Source organism: Lygodium microphyllum, chromosome 25 (genome assembly GCF_053477565.2).
Source record: "Lygodium microphyllum isolate KBCC chromosome 25, Lygodium_microphyllum_v1.1.10, whole genome shotgun sequence".
NCBI lineage: Eukaryota > Viridiplantae > Streptophyta > Polypodiopsida > Schizaeales > Lygodiaceae > Lygodium > Lygodium microphyllum.
The window spans coordinates 44,028,710-44,054,746 of NC_141159.1; the positions used below are offsets into that span (position 1 = coordinate 44,028,710).

At 39.0% G+C, this 26,037-nt stretch overlaps 1 protein-coding gene across 1 annotated transcript in view; it reads left to right on the top strand.

Annotated features, from left to right (window-relative positions):
- LOC148014150 (uncharacterized) overlaps positions 1-4,923 on the top strand; it is a 38,850-nt gene extending 33,927 nt beyond the window's left edge. Inside the window, exon 4 of the mRNA XM_087666526.1 lies at positions 4,861-4,923. Within this exon, the coding sequence (XP_087522652.1) occupies positions 4,861-4,923 (63 nt within the window). The remainder of the gene's footprint in view (positions 1-4,860) is intronic.
- Positions 4,924-26,037: the final 21,114 nt, after the last annotated feature.

Sequence of the window (26,037 nt, forward strand, 5' to 3'; positions counted from 1 at the left end):
AAGGAAGGAAATGGCATTTCCAAGAAGAGGAGAATTCAAAGGATGTTTGTAAAGCTCCTTCTTCCATTGAAGAGTTGGAATTTCTCATAATCAAAGCCACTTTCCACAAGAAGTTCATCCCACAATGGCGGAAACATATCACCATCATGATGGATGCTCTATGCGGTGGACTATTTCCTCTTCCTATTGAAGCAGCAAAAACTTGCATCTTGGTGGCAAATTGTTTGGGAACAAACTGAAGAAGAGCAGAAAAAGAGAGAATGACCATCCATGGAAGATTTGGCATTCATTGAGAAGTTTTCAGACATCATCAAGTGGGAGATTGTGAAGACGCTTCAGGAGTCTTGGTCTGTGGAGGTTCACGAAGACAAGAAGGAAAAGAGTTGGAATTTGTTCGTGGATGCTCAACAGAAAGATACATGGGATACTTGGTGCACTGACAATCTTTTGTTTGTCCAATTAGCAACCCACTGGAAGTTGGTAGACAGAGTGTTTTTCACAAGATACATTGTTGAAACCCTCAGAAGCTGGCATTATTATAATGATGCAACAACAATCCTAAGAAGAACGAGTTTTGATACTTTCAGAACAGAATATCTTCCCCTTTGTAGTGGTTTGAAAGCTGAATTCAGAGATGTTGAGAAGAAGGAAGTAGAGGAGATGTTGGCCAGAGAATCCATCAGAGACTGAAGCCCTCTCTGACACTATCTTGTTGAGTCTAAACCAACTGGTTGAAGCCAACCCCCTGATGAATGACGCAATAAAGAGGCAAGCGTTAGAACGAGTCCAGAGGTATGTGAGAAGAGAGAAGGCAAAAATCAAAGCTGAGAACGAGCTTGCACCAGAAGCCTCCTTTGATGCCCTAAAAGCACTCTTTACAGAAGTCCCCATGGCGACTCAAGGTCCCTTCCTAGTCAGATTCATCCTGGAAATATTGATGATAGGCCAAAAAATGTAGTCCCATTGCCAGTTTTAAAGGGAGAGTACAATGAAGACCCTGAACTTCATGTAGCAGAGTTCATGGTAGCATGTGTGGCTAACAATACCAGAACCCCTGAGCATTGGTTAGAAATCTTCCTCGCCACTTTCAAGGGTGTGGCGTTTTAGTATTATGAGAGACAAGCAATAGGAACTTTTGGGACATGGGATGGCCTTCCTCACTAAATTCAGGCGTGAAGGTTTTGAAGAACAGCTGCTAGAGGAGTTCATGAATTTAAGTCAGTCCTCTGGAGAAAGAGTAGAAGCTTATGTCTCGCGAATGGAATCCATCCTGAAGAGATGGACTAACCATCATTTGGACGAAGGAATCCAAAAAGGAGTATTTCTTAGGGGCCTACAACCAGAAGTTCGCAAGTTCATGGAATTGAGAAGACCAGTCAATCTGAAAGCTGCAGTGGAAGGTGCAAGATTGTATGACGAAGTTGAAGCAAGGCTGTTGATGACTCCAAGAAGAGGAATCTTACCTCCTCCCATGCCTGGAATGGTATACCCACCAAATGCAGTCCCAGGGACAGTTCTCTACCCCTATCCCTAGATGTAAACAGTGCCATAGTATAATGCACCTAATCCACTATGGTCGCTGCAGATGACAGTGCCTCAAATGATGGTTCAACCACAACAACAATGGCCTCAAACAGCTCCTCCAATGGCGACTCAACAACAGTGGAACCCTACCAACTAGAATCAACAATCCCAAGTCTCAACAGGAGCTCTGAATCAGAGCCATAACAGAGGACCTTCTGGATCAACCCAACCAATTTATGCAGTAATTACAAACACTTCCCAAAACCCTACTACAAGTACTTCAGGAGGTGAAAATCTGAATGACTACTTATCCAACTTAGTTGCAAGTATGAAGAAAGAGCTTCTAGATGTGATTACAAAGCAGCTACAGACGTTGAAGGTGAATACTGTCAATATATCCACTCCTGTGGGAGCTGGAAGAGATGTGATGCACTCTAATACATGGTGTGGAAACTGTCATCAAGCAGGACATTTAGCCACTGAATGTACCCGAAAATCAACCATTCCTAGAGCCTTCTGTTCCTACTGTTTGTGGAAGAACCATACAGAGGATATTTGCTCTCTGAAAGAGATGCATGAACAAAGATAGAAGGATGAAAATGCAAGATTCAACTTGCTAGAATCCAAAATGACAACACAGGATATTGGATCCAAGCCAAGAGAGTTTGGTCCTAATTTTGGTCCAAGGAGGTTTCCCTCTCAAAGTTACAAAGGACGACAGTCTGGCGATGGTCAGAGATCAGAGGTGGAATGTTACAGATGTGTAGAAAAGGGACATATCTCCCCAAATTGTCCAAACCCTAGACGATCTGTGGATTACAAGCCCTTATGCAGCTGATGCAAAGGAGAAGGCCACACTGCAAAGGACTGTCCCAGTCCAGCCCCTGTAAAGCCCAATGCCACTGATAGCCAACAGAAGGTACCTTCAATTTGGTAGAGTTGGAAGTTGCTGCTGTTATGCGCACCATGAAGAAGGAACCATGGCTCAAAACAAAAATGATTCACCTATTAAGACTGTGAAGTTCAACCTGCCAACAGAGAGACAATCCTAGAGACAGTCCCAGAGGCCCAAGAGATAGAAGATACAGAAGCACTTTCAAAAACAGAAGAAGTGCCGATGCAGCAATTATTAGAAGAAAAAGGAAATATGAAAATGGGTGTAGCCCCATTCCCCAGCCGGTTGGAGAAGCCTGTGGATCCTATCAAAGATTATGACTTGGTCAAAGACCTAGACACTTTTAAACCAAACTTAACATTCCGGCAGTTTCTGATGCTGTCTCCCAGCTACCGAAAGAAATTCAAAAGCATCTTCACAAGAAGGCGTGGTATAAGGATCGCTGCTTCAACAACGACCAAGACCAATAAGGCCCCGACGTCTGTAAAGGAAGTAGATGTGGCTAATGCCTTCCTAGATCCTAGAACCCCAAAGATTAGTGTATGGATAGAAGGATGTTTCATTTCAGATGCATTGATTGATGGAGGCTCATCAGTAAACATAATGACAGATGTCACAATGAAGAACTTAGGGTTGCAAGGAATTCAGCCTACACAGTGGCTTATTAGATTGGCAGACCAAAGTAGAGTCAAATCGTTGGGCATCCTCCCATACATAAAAACAACCCTTGCAGGAAGAGACTATTGGCTGACATATTTGGTGTTCAAACTAAATTCTTATGGGACTTCATACCCTCTACTGCTGTTGGAAAGACCTTGGCTTTTTGAAGCAAGAGCCAGGATGAACTGGTTAAAAGGAACCCTAACCCTAGGCAGAGGGCCCAACAAAGCGGTGTTAAAGCTATATGGATCGCAAAAAGGCAATGGATCCACATCCATTGAAGTCATAACTGACTCCTCTAACGAGGTAATAGATGGTACCTTAGGAGATGAAGAGACTGTTAAGCAGATCTTTCCTAAGAAAACAGAGGAACAGTCCCTAACAGTGGGCACTGTAAGCCAACTGCCACAGGATATAAAATCCTTGTCCATGGAAGAATATCTCCTGCCTCAATTAGAATTAACTTCTAAAATCACCTCTGACAGTGAAATAGAAGCATGGATGTACTGTTCTCCCTATTACATGATAGTCGCAGAGACAAAGCAGAGTCAGTACAGAGACAATACAATTATAGAGCAGAGTTAGTACTACAGAGACAATACAGATACAAAGCAGATACAGAGACAGTAACAGATATAGAGTCAGAGCCAAAGGCAGAAGCAGAGTCAGAAGTTGTGACAGAAGCAGAAGCAGATGCAGAGGCAAAAGATATGTTATTCTCCTATAGAGCCTCTACAGAAGTAGAGATAGAGCCTCTAGAGGAAGAGGATGGAAATGATGAGGAAGAAAATGAAGCAAGTGAGGAAAACCAAAGAGCAAGCGATGAAAACCAAGCAAGGCTAGAAAAGCGAGCAATGGAAATCGAGCAAGGCTAGAAAATCGAGCATGAAAATTCGAGCAACAAGCTACCTTCTAACATACCTACCCCCAGAGCATCACTGACGTATACAGATAAAAATTGTAGATTAAAATTAAATATAATGAAGACATACACATAGAGCTCACATAACTCATCCCAATAATGACACAAAAAAGTGTAATCCATGTTCATCTCACAAAGAAGGTGGTAAGAAAATAGTCTGATGTTGAAACATAGATGAGGAACTAATTTCAGTCTCCCAATGAACAAAACAAGTTCACATTACAAAAGTATTTCTTATATCATTCCATATCGTGGGATGAAGCTAACAAAAAGGACACAATAGATGAAAGCTCATTAAAGGAGCTGTACATGTCCAAAAAGAAAAGGCCGTATGTTGAATTCAAAAATACCCTAGCCTCGAATACTTTAAACATAGTGATTCATCTGCCTATACAAAACCCTTAAGACGAAAGGATACTTTTTTTAAATGACAAAACATTTAGGGAAATGTTTCCTCAAATCTTTGGCCATCCACAAGACCAAAAAGCGCACTATCCAACTCTTGGAAGTAGTGCTTGAGCCAGCTCCACCTTAGTAAGAGCTACTTGGTGTATGAATTGATGCATGACTTCATTGAGTCCCAAGACCTTTATGAAGACATAGTATAGGTGTTTGCATGGCATGTATACCAAATTCTTCGTGTCTCGCTGAGTAAAGTCCTCACATGAGCATCTTGGATATTGTGACACAGTGATAGAATAGGTCAACCCATCTGTTATTGAGCCTTCTGTCTTTAGAAAGTAAACATGAGCTTTACCAAGAGTAATAATACTCTCTTTCACAACCTCTGCAACCATTGACTTTGCCCTATTTATTCGTTCTTGAAACTGTTTAGATAACTTGCTTCTCCACTTCACAGGCTTTCCATTTCTCCACAGTGGCCGCTCATGGCTTGGAGGTGGCCTATCACGTGGAACTATGAAGCTATCCACAACCTCATCATTCTCTGCAAGAACAAATCCAGCTCTTTGCAAGTTTGCTTTCTCTGTCTCTGTCACGATGGTGCTTTGAGCAATCTTCTATGTCGCTCGGGCATCTCCTGGTATTCCCATCATTGAGCTATCCACCTTCCACGTATGGAGAACATCATCTCCACAAAACCATATGAATTGTCCCACTGTACCATCAGAACTATAACGTCTCCTTCCTTTGGAACATGGTGCATGCACACCTACAATTGCATTCTTACCAAGAGGGTTAATTAGTTTCCCACATCTAGCCTTCTTGGACTCCAAGAAGCCAAAACAAGTCACAAGACTATGTGCTTCTGTTCTTCTGATGGCCCAATGCGTAGGGTGGACTGTGCTCTCTTTGCATATCTTCAAGGCAATTTCTGTCTCCTTTTGCAAAATCTGCTCCACTCCATCACCTCTAAACCCCATTGTTTTGCCAACAATCACTGTTGAATATTCAGGTCTATGGCTATCTGTTGGCAAGATCACTCTTGGGTCTATGTTACCCCTTTTCGTTCTAACACTTCTTGTCTCTTGTTGTGGTTTAAACATCTCTAGTGATTGCACACCTGCCTCTGAGAGCACTGCATGTGTCAGATCAATCAGCTTTTGACTAGAACCACTTGATTCTCCACACAAAATTTTTTCTTTCAATCTTTGCAAAGTTGGTCCACTACCAAGGTGCTTTCCTTCCATAAATGCTTTGTAGTGTGCACTTTGCAACACAGCCAATGCCAAATCAGCACTACATGCCTCATAGAGTGAGACATACTTAGATTGCCCATGAGTTGCTTGCATGCTCGAGTGCTTACATTCCGATAAATTTGTTGTTGGCACAAACCCTGCATTTTCATGCTGCTCCATGAACATCCCTCCCCATTGGGAAACCCTGACATCCCACCAGTGGAACCAAGCCATCAATCCAGGGAGCTCTCCATCCTTTACATGGATAGGAGACCAAAACTTTAAGAGTGCCTCTTTGCATTGTTCGACTTCTTGCTCTGTCCTTGCAACCTTCCATTTTCTACAAAGAAGTTTGTGCTCCTCTAGATATGGGGCCTTGACACATCTCTTTGCATGCATGACCATGCTCATCTCCCAATGAAACGAGCAAGTCCTTTCCCTACCATGCATGATGTTGCTTGGTCCTCCATTGTAGACTATTCTAATTGCTAGCCAATTTGCTTGTGCTGCATGTGCCATAAAACCTCAAAATTTTGGGATAGAGAATCCATTTGCTATCATAACATTATTTAACATTTGCCAAAATGATACTTGTGCATGCTCATCCTCCACTTTGAACTCGCAGGTTGCAATGGTCATTATTTCTCAAATATGTGGATCATAAACATGAGCTCCCATTGTGTTCCAACCTTTCAACCTATGCACATGGTCAAAGTGGATCCATTGATCTCCCAAAGATCCACCAGGTTGCATTCTATTAACAAGGTCAACTCCTGAGCCTGGTCCAATTGTAGACATCTTGAATATGTGTGGCATGACATTATCTCCAAGCTATTGCAGAAACAAAATACTATGAAAGAAGGGGTACATGCACTTTCTTTTCAATGCCAAAATTGCATCAAGGCCGCCTTCAGCATGTCGCTTGTCTCTTTTAGCAATGTTTACTGACCTTTGCATCCTTCTTCTCTGAGACAATGGGGTAAGGTTCTCTAGCACCTCATGCAACTTGGCTTCATTGAAATCCTCGAAGCAATCTTCTTTTGAAATCAACATTTCCATCACAAGATCTTGACCAATAGACACTTCAATGCTTTTACATGACACGGAAGGATTTATTTGTGCATGAGTTTGCACCATGTCTTCAATCTGCTTTTGCTTTTGTCGACACGAGCCATCTTGCACAGGGTGATCATGAAGACCAACATGAATAGCACATCTTGTGGTATTCACTTTGTCAAAGGGAATACAATAGTATATATATGCAACGCAAGCCTTTACACACTCAAGAGACATTCCACAATGTGTACACCTCAGGGTCCCAACCTCAGGCTGCAGAGGGCCAGTTGATGAAGGAGGCCTCTTCAACTTACCTTTCCATTGGGTCTCATTAGCAATACCAGACCTCTCTAGATATGGACATTCCAAGGAGAAGCATCTAAGATAACCACAACATCTGCTCATCCTCACCGTGCCATTGAAGAAATCTTGAGAAACAGTAGTGTACTCTGCCCATGTGTGCCCATCATTCTTTTGGTCCATTCCATGCATTGAGGTGCCCTCGATCGGCTTAGGTGGAAACTCAAACATAATGTAGCCATTGTATGTAATTGGTAGCTCATCCACCTTTTGTATCTCTTTGACAGATGAGTATGCAACATGAAGAGAACTAGATAAGGGAAGCCTATCCAGTAGAACTTGCACACTCATTGAGTCAGTCATTTTCTTTATAAGAGGGATATGCTTAACTTGGAGACTATAGACACTGCTTTGTCCACCATCTAGTATGAATCCCTTGCTACCATCTTCTAATCTCATCAATGGCATGGTTGTGTACACACCCGGCTGGCTTGTTGCATGCTGCACTTCCACATCAATATCATCACCAATCTCAAAGTGACTCTTAAGCTCTTCCAATGCCACCTCACAGAAACATGAGTCATACCTTATTGACAAGATACTGAAACTACCATTAGCTCCCAAAATCTCTTGGTATAGTCACCAAGTGACTCATTTTTCCTTTGCCAAAGCCGATCCCATTCCATTTTTACATCTCTTTTGAAATGAACAGGAAGAAATTGGCTTTGTATCATGCGAACAAAGGACCGCCATGATTTTGGGGCAGCGTGATCATATTCCAACCCCGTCCACCAAGTATGGGCTAAGTTGGTTAAATGTAAAGCTGCAAACTTAATCTTTTCTTTTTCTTTATACTTGTCACGACCATACAAAATTTGAAATTGATGAATAAACTTCAGAAGAAGATCAGGATTTCGGGAACCATCATACATACTGAACTTGATCTTCTATTCAAGTTGAGATAGTGACTTAGTCTTCTTCTTCTTCTTATGCCTTCGTCCATGCCCGGATCTTGAGGTTGAAGATGATGAAGTGCTTGATGGGGATGAAGATGGAGACGAAGGTGAAGAATGTCGATGCCTTTGATGATGATGAGGTCTTCCATGAGAAGGGTGTGACTCTTCGTTACTAGAAGAGGGTCCATCAGAGTAGGCGCCAGATGACTTTGAATAAGAGGATGAGCTTCGACGTGATCTCTTTCTTTGTCTTGAAGTAGAATGGGACTACCTCTTAGAAGTAGTTGGACTTCTTGATCAGCTCCATTCATTGGTATGGCTTTGTCTCCTTGAAGCAGATGGGCTTTTTTCCTTGAATTCTTTGGGATTCTCAACTTTTTCTAGTTTGAGAAGTTGGTCACGAATTTGCTGATTCTCCTCTCTAAGGCTTTGAATGGCTTGAAGGATAGCACTCGACTGATCCATTGAGACTCTTAAGAAAAAAAATATATGCTCAAGCACTCAATGCAAGGGCTGAAAACAAACAAACTTATAATTGTAAGCACTACCAGTGTTGGGGGTGAGGACCGAGCCAAAGCTCTGATACCACTGTAAACGCCCTGAACAACATAGTATGCTTAACAATTATGATATTCACTTGTTTTCGAGATTTAATATAAAAGAGAATGAACACTTAAAGCTGAAAATGAAAATTACTCACAAAATTACAGCCATGAAAATGTAAAAGTAATGGAGATAAGATTGAGGGTTGAAGATGGGCAACCCCCCCCCCCCCCCCCTCCCGAAGGAATGTATTTTTGCTCAACCCAAGTCCCTTAGGGAAGAGCTTAGTTACAATCAACTTGAGAGTGAGAAGAAGTAATTCTCACTCTCACAAGATCATGCAAAGATGTACAAACACACATGCATTATCTATTATGCAATGATAAGAACTGATTTCTTTACAGTATGAGAGAAGAAAAAGGGAAAATCAGCCTTCTCTATCGTTGAACAGTAGTACATGGATAGGGCTTGCTTCTTGTTGCTAAAATGGAAGAAAGAGCTTGAAAAGGAGGTGATGCAATGAATTCACAGGCTTGCTGTCCTGTAAAACAGCAGTGATAGAAGAGGGAATATGGAGGAATTTGATAATGGAGAAGTGGAGGATGATGATGGGGATGGATGGGGCCAATTTCTGGCTATTTGTGGGTGTTGTACATGAGTTTACAGCAAAGAAAAATGATGCTGAATGAAGAAAAACGAGCTCTTATTTATAGGAGAGGGAAGAGCTAGTACAAAAGGGGAAAGTGGAGTAGCACAAGACAAGTGTCCAGCCACATGTCATGAGATGTGACAAGTGGTGGGACACTTGGAAACTTGTGTGACAAGTGTCTTGACACTTGTCTCTTCTCTATGGCCTTCCTTTTTGGGTTGAATACTGTCAAGAATAGAAACAACCAAATTTAGTAAGCACAGTCAGAGTATAGAACTTACTATTTTTAGAATGACATCCCTATTTTTTAGGACTAGCATTTTTAGGCTAATTCGAGGCTCCTAAAATTTAGGGACCTCCTAAAATTTATGGATCTCCTAAATTTTAGGGACCCCCCCAATATGGGTGTCATATGAAAGCTTTTTCCGTGTACATCACAAAAATGGTATCTGAATCTTCATATGACTTTCCTATGCAAAGAAATGTGCATTTCAAGATTTCAGCCCACACATGCACATTATACAAGCATTTCATGATCATGCCATCTTGTTGATTGTAACTGTCTGTTCTAGTGGATCTAGCCCACACTTCAAGGCATCAATCCTTTTTGTGTGCGAGTCTAACCTTGATATGCGTGAGTTCTAGTCACAGGCACCCAATCGGGCCATATAGGTGGAAGTGTGAACTATCTTTTCTCTAACCCACCGCGTGGGTCCACAATAACCTGTGACCACTCATCAGTGGCCAGCTCCAATGCACTTTTCTTCATATCTAATTAGTGCAAAGGAAATAAATTTAATAAATCATTATATAGACAAATTAATGAAAAAGGATACAAATTCTGTTTCTATAGAGTTGTGACAACATTGAAGATGAATAATATGTGATTGATTTCCATTCAAAGATGGTGTATTCCTTTGTGTTCTTTGTTCTGTTGAGGGATTCTATGAAGATGTTGAAGATTATGGTTGATTCTATCAAATCCGTGGGAGAAATCTACTATGATGCTGCGTGAAGAATTGCTATTTTCTTTGTTTGGATGATCAAAAGAATGAAATAAAAGATTGTTGATGTTACAAGATAGATTTTCTTGCAAGATAATTTCCTTTTCCTTGGTGTTCCTCTTGGGGCTCCATGTTGACATTGGACTAGCTAGGGACAATATTGCAATCATCATTATTTTCCTACACTTTGTCCTTTCCCTTTTCCTTGCACTTGTCATCACATATTTTATAGCATTGCGACCAAATATGACCCTATTTTCCACAATAGTGACAAGTCGATATGAACTTATAGCTATACGACTTACTATGCGATTGTCCACATGACTGAGAATGAGACTTCTAAGAGTCTCTCCCACGATAGTCATTTCTATTGCTACTATTATTGCCTCTAATTGTCAAAGCATGGGAGGTGCTAAAAGCATCGACATTCTTTCTATTAACCTCTTCATTGAAGTAACCACCCTCTACATCCTGCAATTTCAGCCCATCAATAGGCATATTTATACACATAGCAGTACGAAATGTATCCTATGACTCAAGCAATGTAATTAACAATAATAAAGGAAGAAGATTGTTCTTAAATTCAAGTCCCTGTGAAGACAAGTGATTGAAAATAGAATAAAACTCATTCAAGTGGGTGGACATGGAGTTCCCCTCCATATGAAGATCGATGAGTTGCTTTAGCTAATACATTTGAGAGACATGGTTTTTCTTATTATAGATATTGTGAATCTTATCCCATAATTGCCATGTGGTTTGCCCAACAGAGAAAACATTATAGTAGACCTACTTGGAGAGTGGCAAAATGATTGTAGATTTACAAACTCATCTAGTTACACCCAATCCTCTATATCAAAGCATTCAGGCTTTACACCCTCATATCTTAATGGCTTAATCTATAATTTTTACACTAGAACATGCTAGACTTATGCCTTCCAACAGCTATAATTTATACCATCCAACTTCTCAATGTTATAGATAGCACTTGCATTTGATCCACAGCCATAATGCAAGCAATGAAAGTAAAATCCAAGACAAACAAGATGTTGTAAATGATAGCAAAATAGCCCCAAAACCATAGCCAAATGAAGGGCTAAGCAAGAGAAACTGCAAAATGGTGAGCTCTCCACAAATTGTAATCAAGTAACTATCAAATCCAAGTGACACCATCAAATAGAATGCATAAAATTGAAATGACATTCTATCATAATAAATTGCAGCAGTATGCCAACAACCAATTGTGAGCAACCAAGAAAGAAAGAATAGGAACAATCACAATTGTATCCAATACATATCAAGAGAGCATGTACATGAGGTAAGTGTCCCACCAAGGCATGTAACCATAGCCAAGATCAATGTAAGGGAGCCTAAATATCAGCTCAAAAGTATGCCATGGCATATCAAGAAGTAAACATAATAATTGAAGTAGTGGTATATCCATTGAGTATCTTGTAAAGTATCAACGAGCATTAGGCATAAGATTTTCACCGATAAATATTTTTGTCATTATTATTACAACACTAAAATGAGAATGAAATCTGAGCTATTTTAAGCTCAACTTAGTCTCAAAAGCATAACCATACCATACGGACACCAAAATAGCATCCTTGAAGCATCAAATATGCATCATGGAATTTGTGTTTGCTATTCAGACTAGAACTGTTTTGTTCTATGTGAAATAGAGAATAAAAAATTTCACAAAATCAACTTTATGAGTATCCAAATCTATAGTTCTCATCCCATTTTTCATTTTTAGCTATAGAACACCTGAAATCAATACCATATCCAAAAGTTATGGCCAAAATACGATAGTGTTGTCAAGTTACCATTATAGCAGTCCATGACTTCTACACCATGCTTTGTGTCCAGTCAAAATGAATAAAATGATTTCTTGTTAGCTCAATCAGCACTCAATGAGGCTAAGTTAATCCTTGGAAAGCTGTTCAACAAGCATGGAGCAAGTTGGAACAAGAGAGAAGAAGAAAAGACTCAATGCATACCTCGAGAGGAAGAAACAATGGTTGCCATGAAACCTTGAGTTGAAGCTTTGAATACAAGATGAAGCAAAGGATGAAGAAGCTCCTTGAATGGTTGGCTTTGATACTAAGATAGGGCCTGAGTGGAAGCACACAAGTGGAAGAAATAGCTATGGTAGATGGAGCAATAGAGCAAGAGAAAGAGACACCATATGTGGGAACTCTAATAGTCACAATGTGTGACTGTCCTTCCCTTATTCAAATATCCTTGAAAGAATAAATAATGAAGTGACACTGATGGATGCCTACCACCTGTAGTGTACACGTATACAAGTACTATCAATGTAATGAATACATGGGTGGTTAGGCATAGGCTCCTTTAGCCCCAACCAAAAAAAGAAAATTGAAACTTCATACATGCCCCATCAAAGTAGTGTTGTGGCCCAAGTGTAATTAATTTTAGATTGGTGACTCCCTCAATAGGTCTTACATGTCCTCAAGCATCTCCCTATAAGTTGTGAGCTCTCTTTTCTAAAGGCTCTCTGTGTTGTGGTCTCTAACCCAGTACAGTCTCCTTCACATGTACTAGTGAAAGCTGAAAAGATGAATGGGTTGCCTCTTACCCACCCAACCTCCAATCCTCACTAAGAGAGCTAAAGAGAAGCACCACCTAGCCAAAGGGAGGATGGGCTAGGACATCCCTTTCCTCAAAGAGAATGGAAAGAACCAAAAATACAACTTCACGAGAGAGAATTTGTAGCCCATCTTAATGGAAATGAAGATGATGGAAAGTTAAGAGAGATGATGGCTCCTAAATTCTCCCATGAACGTATATATAGCATGAGGAAATAAGGATTCTCCACCAATAGATCATATGGCAAGCCTTACTTAATAAGATTAAGTATAAATGTAGAGGGAAAATTAGAAGAGAGTGCATATGATTTAGACAACATATTAAAATATGAGAGAGAGAGAGAGAGAGAGAGAGAGAGAGGAGAAGAGATAGAGGAAGCTTGATATTATGTATTCATGGAATGAGAAGATGAGGAGAGAGGGAGACAAGAGGAGAAGAGGTAGAGGAAGCTTGCCATTATGCTACATAATAAAAGAGACTCACTCATAGCTTATCTCAAAGAGATGGACTAGCATGAGGGTATTCTAGAGTGCTTTCATGTACTTGCCATTGTCATTGTTTCTTTACATCTCCATGGGTTCCTTATATAGCCTCCATGAGGGATTAGATTAAGCTAAACTTCTTGATTAACATAATCCTAGATGATGTATGGCTTTAAAAATATGGAGAATAGTGGATGGGAGAAGTCCCCACCTTGGTCATCATGCAAGAAGCCAAGGGTGGTGGTAGACAAGCTAGAGAAAGTGAGCTAGATTACAATAGGTGGGTGCCCAAAGTACATTATTATAATATATTTACAAGAAGGATAAAATGGGAAGCTGATTTGGTGAAAGAGAAAAGAAAATTGCATGTAGCCAGCAATCTGCGCCTTTGTAACTTCAAATCGGTGAAGAATCTGAAAAAAGTTTATTCTTCAACTTTGTAGACCAGATCAAAATCGATCGGATTGAGTGGGAATTTTCTTGAAATTTATTTTTCTTTGGGATTTATTGAAATGATTAAAAACGGCTTCCAAAAGCTGCTTTGACTTTAGTTTCTCATATATATATAAATACATATAAGTATGTGACAAAGGGGATCCATGCTTATAAGCTTTTGTGTAAGATCCAAATAATACCATGATGTGGATATTGACTTGTGTACAAGGGTGAGGTGTCCTCTAATGATGGTGATAGATTCCAAATCTTAGTGATGTAGGTGGAACCCATGTGTAGTTGGAGGCTAGTCCTTTGAAAAAATCTATGCACTCACTCAACCCCTAGGTGTAATCCATTTCCATCTTCACTAAGATAACCCATCCCTTTTACCCTTTACATTGACATCCCTCCTAAGAACTTGTTCCCCCACTTGCTAGAGTTATCATAATTGAGAATAAATAATGTAGCATACCTAGTGCTTGAAGAGTAAACCCAAAGTGATATGGCAAGGCTCTTGATAGGGGTTTTGGCCAAATTTTGTGGTAGAAATCTGATTTGTAAAAAACCCAGATCAGTAGGAAATACTTGCATGGAATATTACAAGTTTGCTCAGCTTCCCTACTCTGTCTTCTTTTACTTTGTTTGTAGCCATGGTGCTCCTTATTATCATACATAGTCTACGCAATGAACTTAGAAATAAATATAAAATTGATGCACCAAGCATAGGGCAAGTCAAACTCTCAAGTGGCCTTATGCACTACAAAAGAAGAATTTCATAGTGCCTATGGCTTGAGCTTAGAAGGCCTAAACCCATGCCATTGTTTTGATCATCATGTGTGTCTTCAAAGAAGGTTATAGTGGCAAAGGTCTAGTCAAGGCTCACTTGATTTGAGGTGACTTGAAGAGCCAAGTGAAGACATTGTACAACCATGTGTATCAAGAGGCATCATCAATGGAGAGCTCAATATAGCATTTTCAAGAGGTGTGTTTTTGTAGAGTTCGGATGTAAAAAGAGAAATACCTAGAGGCTAAGTAGCACATTGCACATTTCATGGTTAGTTTTTGTTGAGGATGTAGTCAACTTGTCACAAAAGAAAATAGGCATGGAAATGGTGTTGACTTTGATGAGGTCTTTTCTCCTATGGTTAAGATGACCACCCTGTGCTTAGTCTTGGCTTTGGTTGCACAGCTTGACTTGGATTTGTATCAAATGGATGTCAAGATGACTTTCTTACATAGGGACTTGCATGATGAAATTTATGTGGGGTAACCTAAGGGCTTTGCAAAGCCTGCCAGGGAGCACCTAGTGTGCAAGTTGAAGAAAAGTCTTTATGATTTGAAGCAAGCACCTAGGAAATAGTATCGTAAGTTTGATGCCTTTATGCAGTCATAGAGCTACAACCATAGTGCTATGGATATGTGCTTGTACATGAAGAAAGCCTGTGATGGATATTTGCTTATTTTGGTACTCTATGTGGATGACATGCTATTAGTAGGGAAAGCTCATGATGAGCTAGATGCTCTTAAGGCTCAACTCAAGAAGAGCTTTGAGATGAAGGATCTGGGACATGCCTCTCACATACTTGGTATGCACATTAGACTCAATAGGCATCAAGGACTCCTCTACTTATCACAAAGGGAGTACATTCATAAAGTCCTTGAGCACTTTCACATGCAAGACGTGAAGCCTATTGGTTGTCCATTGTCTTCTTATGTGAAGGTATCACAGGCCGATTGTTTGTAGTTGTCCACAAAAAGATTAGCAGAGGGCTAAGATGGCCAAGATGCCCTATGCATCTGCATTGAGCAGTCTTATATATGCCATGATAGCCACTCGTCCAGATATTGCCTTTGCAGTTGGTATTGTAGTACGCTATAAGCTACACTTGGCTAGAATAATTGGGATGCCATGAAGGGAATCATGAGGTACCTAAAGTGCACTGTAGATATGTGCATATGCTATGGTAGCTAGGATACAAGAGTCGTGGGGTACACTGACTTTGATTGTGCAGGACATGTAGATAGTAGGAAGTCCACTTCTTGTTATGTGTTCACCTATGCTGGAGGTGCTATCTCGTGGATGTTCAGGGTGCAGAAGTGTATGGATCTTTTCACCATTAAGGCTGAGTATGCTGTAGCCACTAAGGCTTGCAAGGAGGCCATATAGTTAGGCCGTTTGGTTCATGATCTTGGTATTGATGCTATCCCTACAGTACATTCGAATTCTATGAGTACTATTTAGTTAGCCAAGAATCTGGCCTTCCATGCAAATATGAAACACATTGAGGTGAGGTAGCACTTCATATGTGGGGTCATTGAGGACAAATTTGTTGACCTTGTCAAGATCTCGACTGACCAGAATCTTGCAGATCTACTAAGCAAAAGCCTCTCTATGGAGCGCTTTGCCTCCCTCAAGAGATTGATGGGTGCGGGATGAGATGACAACTTTCCTCATTGTGTTGTACATGTGTGCATGCTATACTATCTTTTCTTTTTCTTTTTCACTCCTCACTAGGATAGATTCACCTTTAAGTGGGAGGTTGTTAGGGATAAAGGCACCTCTACCTAGCCATCCGTGTATTACTACACTGACGGTACCCGCACCCTGCACACTGCAAGTAGCGGGCACGCGTCACCATCACTTTATTCTTTATTCTTTTAGTGATAGATGAATAAAGGGAAGGCCGATCACACATTGTGATTGTTGGAGTTCCCACATTATGAGTCTCTCTCTTTACTCTTTCTCTCCTACCATAGCTCTCCAAGTGCAAACTTCGATCCTTCTCACCTTTCTGAAAATAAAATAAAAGAGTTGGAAAAATATTGATATGTACACAAAAGTCACCCCTTTTTATCATGTATTTTCACATATATACTAGTACCATCAAATGAAAGCAAAAAGTTGGATAGCACATGAACTTTATATAGATTTTAGCCCCCTTTTTTGTGTTATGTATTTGCTCATATGTATTGGTATCATGCACCTTATCTGCTTTTTTTGTGTGGGAGGTATCAAACTATAACTTGGGCTTGTGTCATATAAATTTCTATTAGAAAACATGTCATGCAAATATAGCTATATGTATAAATTAATGAAAATGAGAGCTATTATGCAAAGTCATATTCCACTAGAGGCCAATTAATGAAAATGAGAGTTGTTGGCACATTGGGAAACAAACCTTTTTCCAACATCATCATGCATTAATGTGGGTACCATTCACAATGAGTGTCACACATCATATAGCATACTATTATAAATTGCTTCATATTTTCTAGCCGACATCTTGTAGCATTTCATTTTCTTTGCATCAATCAATTCCATTGAAAACTAGTGAGCATGTACTAAATGCATCTATATCAAAGCTTCTTCATGTGAATCCATCAACTTGAAAGAGACACCATCCACTTATTTGTACCAATGTTCTATAATCACATAAGTATTTGTAGCAAACTTTTTTCCCCAATTGTCTATCATTGCATTAGGGATATGCTCCTTCGGTGAGATACACTTCAACACATAAAAATCCATGCCTTCCTCATTATTCTCCTTTAAAGTTGTCTATGATATCCAAAGCATAAAAAATAATTTCATGATGTCCTTCATACAGTGGCTCATCATCATCCTTAAAGTCAACCTACTATCTTCCAATAGAGACTCAGGCACATGATATGTCCATGCTTCAACATGCTATTGATTTGTCTACTTTTTTTGCATACAAGCACCACAAAAGCATACCAGATTTCTTATTATTAGTTTTGTGCTACTTGAATAACTATAAAAAACATGTAAGGAGCCTGAGCCTAGAATGGGTTTACAATCCCAAGATTTAGTTTTGTCAACCTCATCAGGTTTTACTTCCCAAAATACTATATACGCATGGTCTTTATTGTCAATACGCATGGTCTTTATTAGCAACAGACACAACATTTGGCCTTGCATTCATGTGCTTTCTTAAAAAGCTTACAATTGGTAGCACATTATAGCTTTGCTCCATCCTATTTAAGGTCTTGATGAGTGAATGTCCTTTTAACAACTGCACCATCTCCATCATGTTCTCCTTTTCCATGCTTGGATGCAATGAAGTGGTGTGTCATGGTTAAACCTCTCATTCCTCTTATACCTATACATGAAATAAAATAGTCTTTTGGCATTGAATTGAGATGCAGTCCCACCTAACCAAATTTAGTGCTCTTCCAATTGCAAGCCTTGCTCCTTCAGCCAACGATGATGTGGCATAAAGCAATGTTGAGCAAAGATTATATCTTGGGTCGTATAATTTGAGATGAAAACATGAAGAGTCTTTGAATTGTACCAACCCTCCAAAACTATGTAAGAAGAAGCAACATTGTAACTTAGCTAGAGTGCTAATGCATCGATTGTATCTCATTTTGTTCATGAAAAGTGTAATTCTTTTCAAAGTCTATGATAGACACAACCACCTCCTCGTTGAATGTATACACACACAATTTGAATTGATATGCTTACCACTCAGTAGTGAAGTTATGGACAATATACTTTTGCAAGTGCGTTCTATACACCATTATCAATAGACTATATTTCATCTACTTAAATCTAAGAATTTCTATCTTCTTTTTCTTTCCCTTCTTGTCAACCCCAACATCAACATCTTCTAGTATTTTAACTATGACAATTTTTTATTATTCCTTCACTTCACATGGACAACATCATAGATTTTGTATGCCACAATCTGAACATTTTCCTTGCAATGCCACACTTTAGTGCATGGTTAACAAAGTTTCCAACTCGGGCACAAAGCAAGTTCTCCCATGTTTAGGTAACACTAAGTTGAATTCAAGTGTCTACACTACAAGTACGAGTGACCAGTCTACACTACAAGTACCAATGACCACTCTCAGCAAACATCCAAATCTAACAACCACTGCAGCATTGTTTCCCATGGAAACTTGTCTATGATTAAGTTGAATTTGAGTGTCTACACTACAAGTACCAATGACCAGTCTCAACAAACATACAAATCTAACAATTGCAATGACATTGTTTCCCATGAAACCCTATCTATGACTAATGTAGCTAGCTAAAAGCATATCTTAAGAACAAAATTTGGACATATTGAATGCAATAGCATGTATTTCAATCCTTTAACTTGTGCCTAAAATAGGGCATACAATTTTTGAAAATCCTTTGCTATATAAGGACCTCTAGATGTTCCCTTTTAAATGGTATAAGCAACTCCACCAACAAGGAAAAGAATGTAAATTTTAGTTAAGTAAAATATAAGTGAAAAAATTGTATGTGTTCTCAAAAAATAATAGATAATACATATCAAATATTAGGTACATATTAGATTTAAAAAAAGTTACATAAGAAATGGCAACTTCAAACTGGCTACTAATGTCAATGATATGATGCACTTTGACATCAAAATCTATTGTACCATAATTATGCATTATGTTACTTTTATAATATGCTTATGCTAGTGATTTGCCAACTCATAACCAAAAAATGTACCTAGGAGTACATTCCCTATTGGAACCATGCAGATCCTAACTCAGTGAGTATATAGGTGACATCTAGTCAGTTCTCAATGTGTTTTGGTAAGTAAGCATCCCTTGACTAATTAGGTTCCTGGAACAAGCTTCCCTTGACTAGCAAGTGACAAAGTTCCACTTGACTAATTAGGTAGTTCTTGAAACAAAGTTCTTGACGTAAGTGTCCCCCCCTAACTATCTATTGACAAAGCATCCTTAATTAACTATGTAGTTCCTAAAACAAGCACCCTTGACTTAAGAATCTTATGTCTAACTAGGTAGTTCCTAAACCAAGCATCCCTTGATAGTTGGCATCCCCTACCCAAAGCATCCCTTTACTAATTAGGTAGTACCTTAATCAAACATCCCCAAACTAACTAGGTAGTCCCCAAAATAAGCTTGTACCTTAACCAAGTATCCCTATCTTGAGCATCCCATGACTAACTATGCATTTCCTAAAACAAGCTGCCCCTGACTAGCTATTGACCAAGCACCCCTTGACTAACTAGGTAGTTCTTGAAACATATTTCTTGACCTAAGCATCCTCTGACTACCTACTACCAAAGCGTTCCCTAACTAACTAGGTAGTTCCTGAACCAACCTTTCATTGACTAACAAGGTAGTTCCCATCCCTAACCTAAGCATCATCTCACTTAGTTAATTCTTGAACCAAGAATTCCTTTACTAACCAAATAGTTCTCAAATCAAGCATCCCCTAACTAACTAGGTAGTTCACATCCCTTGCCCTAAGCATCCCTTGACTAGGTAATGACTTCAACCAAGAATGTGTGACCTAAGCATCCCATGACTAACAAAGTAGTTGTTGAACCAAGAATCCCCTAACATAGCCATCCCCTAACTAGTAATCTAAGTAGCTCTCAACCTAAAAACCACTAAGTAGCTACCTAGATAGTCTATGCAACCAGAATATTCACAAGTAGCTAGTTGTTCATCATTGAACTAGTTATTGGCTACCTATCTAACTTCATATTTGGAAGTATGGCCACCTAGGTAGTTGTTCATCTAATGACTATCTAGCAAACTAGCTAGTTGCACACTTAGAATTGTAGCCACCAAACTAGATATTCTAGCTTTAATTAGAATTCCTACATAGTTCTTTAACTCGAATTGTAGCTAATTAGTTGATTCATCACCTAAAAATCTACTAGATGACTAGGTAGTCATTTGGTGATTTGGTTGTGGTGCAAGCTACCTCATTAGGCCTCATCCATATAGGTTAGTGAAACACAAGCCAAGATAGTGTTTGGTCTAGAACTCGCCTAGCTGCAAGACAAGTAGGTAGGTGCCTAAGAACTTCCAACCCTAGGAGTCAATGAATGTTATGAAACATGACATATTTATGTGGCATTCACCTGCCTAGTGAATATTGAATAGATATTGCATAATTTTATTGGATACCAAGACCAAATGTTAATCTATTTGTCTAGGTTGTGTTTACACTTACTTTTTTGGATGACTAATAGGAACCAAACATGTGGTTTCTTGTAAGTATGATAGTGCATGTACATACACTCCTTAATCTTGAAACATGAACATATGTATTCTACTATCAAGAAATCATTAGATTTTTTTGCTTTAAGAAGCAAAGATGATGCTTATGGAGATCATGGCTATCATAGTTTGTAAACATAATAAAATACAACCAAGAAATTGAAAAACATGTATCCAATTACTTGGATTTTCCAATCAATCAAGACTTACTTGAGACATCATTTCAATTAATAACATACTCAAGACTTGCTTTAGACATCTCAAGAAGGTGAATTGGATGTTTTATGTATGATTTTCTTCTAATGCACTAGAGACTCATGTGTTTGCAACCCAATGTTGGAAAACTAGCTCCTTTACTTCATTGGTGATTGTGCTTGTTCGTCCTTTTCGTTTGCATACATCCCAATGAAGATCTCCATCATCCATGGCAACTAACCTTATTCTTGCTCTATAAAGATTCTTGCAATGTATATTTAACACTCTAGATACTACTTGAACACTTAGAGTAGGCCTTATGGTATCATTTGAGGGTGCATTCATTAGTATCATCATGATGGAAATTTTGACAAATAGTTCACTTGAACATCTTGGTTGCTTTACTGAGTTTAAGGTACATCGCATTCTTGAAACAAGCACCTCATTTGCTTTGGCCTCTAATCCATGTAGCCAATGTCTAAATTTTTTGAATGATGGAAGAAGGAAAATGTGGTTAAAAATATCCTTTATTGTTACTTCTCCATACGAAAATTCTATTAGGCAAAGAACCTATCCACATTTCTAACCACCCTCCTCTCCTCTTCATTGCCCACACTTGCAACCTATTGGAGACTTCTCTCTTGTACCTTTTGGCAGTATTCTCTTTTTCTCATTGTTTCATAATGTCTTATCCAAGTATGCTCTGACATTTGGTGATTCTCACGTCCCTACTATTCTATGAATTGTACTTCTTGATTATGAGTATGAAGAAATGCATATTGTGCTAATAGCAACCCTTGAATTCATTTTCTTTGTGCCAGGTTGATGCACTCTTGACAAGACTCAAGCTGAACTCCCTCTTTATATTGATTACCAGGCACTATTGAACACACAGAGAGAATGATCCTTCCGGTTGGCTTTCCAAACAAACATGAAAAAGAGAGAGGGGCTACAAGCAAGAGACTGAGAGAGAGAGAGAGAGAGAGAGAGAGAGAGAGAGAGAGAGAGAGAGAGAGAGAGAGAGAGAGAGAGAGAGAGAGAGAGAGAGAGAGAGAGAGAGAGAGAGAGAGAGAGAGAGAGAGAGAGAGAGAGAGAGAGACTCAAAGTTATTACTAGGCCACTATCAAACATTTTTACAAAGAGAATCACTAATTTGCACATTAAAAACAAAGGAATTAAAAAATACCAAGGTTCCAAAGCTTTGTTCCTTATTCTTCTAACCAAGAAACTATATATAACTAGTATCATATTTTTCTAGTAGACAACCTATTTTGGTACCAGCTTACTATGCTTTCACCCTATAACGCTTCCAAGCACTGCAAGGGTATTTCTCTTGTGGTGTGTGTGGTTCTTTTTAACACTTTTAAAAGTATATACATACAAAAATTGAATTGAATTCATTATACAAGTTAATGATCTATGCTATAGTGTTAGACCACCTAGGCATAAGCCATTTGTAGCAATCAAAATTGTATTGGAATGCACTAGAAGTATCACGGAATCGTGGAACTTTGTCAAAGAATAGCATGTACACAATGGAATCAAGTACCACATTCCTTGCCACATTTGGCTAGTAATATGCAATTCCTCCTCTATGAGAATTTAATTCATGAAAGGGTGATCTTGGACTAGTTCAAGTAGTTCAATATTTCATACAACCATGAGTATTTGTAAGGACCTAGGAGTTATATACATTTGAATCATTCCTGCAATCCCATGTAGCACATCTTTCCTCAATAGGAGTCATTAATAGAGCCCCAATTTTTATGATTGAAGCCTGCATGTTATACCATTTCTAATCAATCTCGCTCTGCCCTTCTAGTTTTAGTTCCAATGTTTGGACTTTCTACATGCTTCCTTCACAATTCTTAGTGTGGACAAAAGGAATCAAGAGAAGTTTCTTAGCTTCAACTTTGGTATATGATGCATGAGTATGGGAACTATTTCTAGGCATCGCACACAAACATATTCTTGTTATTTCCATATCAATGGCTAATTGAGGAACTTTTCATATTCTACAGTAGCTAGACTTTTAAGGTCACCATGAACAACCATATATATAAGAAGCTTTATTTTATTATGGGGCTCCTTGTGGCACTAGATTACCAATCGATTCTCCTTTTTTTCTTTTTCTTTTGCAATCTCTATGATATATATTTTTATCATTAAATTAAATGGAGGCTTTGGCTGAGAAGAGCACTTCTTGTGAGTTATTGAATTTTTTGTGCTTGTCATTGTTTTAGAGCTTGCATTTCTCTCAATTGAAGTAATGGGGACTTGTTTCTTGGCTGAGATGACAAATTTTCTCATAATAGCCAAAGGTTATGACTGTTGAGGTTTCACTTTGGATTAAGTAGTAACTATAGAGTCATTGGATTTAATTGTGGTAGTAATTGAGAAAAGTTTCTTAGTTGGACCCTTGGATAGTTTTAAAGTATTCTTGGGCTCACTAGTTTCAGATGTTGCCTAGGTGGTAGTTTGAGTTCCTTTTTGTTGCATGCCTTCGATCTATTTTTCTTCAAGATCCAATTTCATAGCTTAAATAGTGGCACAAGCTTGATGATGCCATGCTTCAATTTTTTGTTTAGGTAATGAAGGTTTCAACTTAGGGGACTTTGAGATTTGATTGGGGTTAGTTGTTTCTTGTCTACATTCAATATTCCTAATATCCCCTTATCATAGTTTTCTTGATTGAAGTGAGTGGAACTATTTAGACTTGGAAGTTTTGTCTCTTTGTCCTCCCAAAGAGATGACTAAGTTGGAGGTTTCCAATGTCAACTTGTCAATACTCTCAAAGAGAGGTTATCGATGCTTGGTAGCATCCTTTGTCATCCCTTCTAGATTCTTCTCTTTAATTTGAGCAACTATACTAGATTGCTTTTGGATTTATTGTTTTTTCGTAGGTGATAAAGGTGCATCTTTTGGAAACTTTTGAGACACTCAAAAGTATTGGCAACTACCTTGGAGGACTGCTTGTTGAATCATTTGCCTCCTTCTTTGCACTTTTTTCTTTAGTCTAAGAGCAGCACCATGGAAAGGAGGCTAATTCTTCAAAATCCTCATTTGTGATGGAAATTTTTTAAATGCCATTAGCTTCTCTTGTGGATAGATGACTACCTCATGTTGTCACACATTGGCCAATGTAGACTTTGGCATCTAACCTACTAGTTTTCAACTTGGTTGATGTAGTATCCTCAATGGCTTGGATTCTTGACTTTGATATACATTTGAAATTTTTTTCCCTTTTCTTTGCTTTGGGTAAAGCTAGGGTTGTGGTCAATAGAGGTGGTTGTGCATGTGGCTTAGGAACCAAATCCATCAAATTGCCTACATAGTACCCTTGAGCACATAGCAGTACTTTGGAGACCCATCGTGGCATTGTGCTGAATCTCTATCAATATTTTTGATAGTACTCCCAAGTTCTTCAAGTCATGTGGTGTGGTAGTCTTTACATAATATCTTTAAAGTTATTTCGTGTCTCCTAAGAGCTAGAACATGCATTTTTTGCTACAAGGGTGTTGTTTAAGTGGTTCTCTTTTCTCTGCACGTGGCTTGATTACTTATTTAAGGACTTTCTCACTATCCTCACTAGGGTTTCTTCTTGACTCGGAGGTGGGCTTCTTGCCCTTTCCTTGAGAATTAGTAAGATTTCCTTTGTTGGAAGCTGTGATTACCTTGATGTCTAGTAGGGTCAAATATATCCATTATGCTTCATAGTCTACTTCATATTTGATTGCATGCCTAAAGGGTCTTCCAAGCACAATTTCCTAAATTCAATTCAAAATCATGTGGAATATGATGGGCAAGTTTTAAGTTTCCATGGCATTAAGATTTTGCATTTGCCTAGGAGAGAATATGGAGATTCCCCATGTATGGGTTGATTTTTGGGTTAGTCAACACAAGTTTGGGTTGTACGATTTGAGTCCATGCATCATAGGTAAGTATTTTTTATAATCTACTCCTCCATTAATGAGAGCCATGATGATGTACTCATGTTTAGTGACTAGTTTGATCCAAAAATGATTGGCACATGGTATCAGCTCTTTGTCTTTAGGGTTGATGGACCATTCAAATTGGATGTTATGTCTAGTAGACCCATTTTGTGTACTATTGCATGTATGGAATTTAGGAAAATCTTGATATATGTGAGTAATCCCACACTCACTACAACTCTAGTCTATCTATTTTTATGATTAAGGTTCTTGCTTTTATGGGCTAGTCATTTGACATGTATTCTACTTGGCAGGAAATTCAATACTTAACTATTTGTCTTAAGTAAGCCACTCCTTTCCCTCTTCCACAAGCTAGCACCATGATTAGAATAAGTTTGTGGTTTGTGAGAATTGTGTTACCCTCTTTATCATGTGCCACATAGGGATTCGTGTGTTTCTCTTCATTGTCTAGTTCCTCTACAAGATGTGCAAGAGAGTTGTTATGTGGATAAGTTATTATAGGAATTGATTTCTACTCTAGGAGCAATTATGCCATGAATCACATGGTGGGGGAACTTCCTCTTGAGCTATTGCACCAAACCACCCAATATCTTGAGATGGCAAGCTCAACACGTGTGGATATTGATAATGGATCGCCTGGCTAGATGGGTCCACCCAATATCTTGAGATGGCGAGCTCAACACGTGTGGACATTGATGATGGACCGCCTGGCTAGATGGGTCCACACATCTACACTTAGCACGTTGGTGATCATTATGATACTCATATGGGTGGTCCCAGTAAGCTAGGAGCTTCTCTCCTAATTAACGTTTCATTCAATCTCTTGAGAGAAGTTCCTAGCTTACCGGGACCACCCATCCATAGGATGGATCCGTCAGAGATCTCACCCACCCGCTTCCCACAAATGGTTTTCCTTAGTTTTCTAATTACCTATCACATTAAGTTATTGTTAAGAATAGCAAATGATGCTTAACATGAATGCATGCAGAGGCTAGATGTGTGCCCTGAAGAAGCTAGGAGATATGACAAAGATGTATGCTCTAGAAGCTCTAGGAAGAGATGTCCAAAATCCCATATGCACAATGAGTACAATGGTACTATCCAAAAGCTATAAAGGCATGTACTTGTTGACTCTCATTTCAATGTAGTAGTATCATTCTGTGTCACTCAAGATTGTGTTTATGAACCCAAGG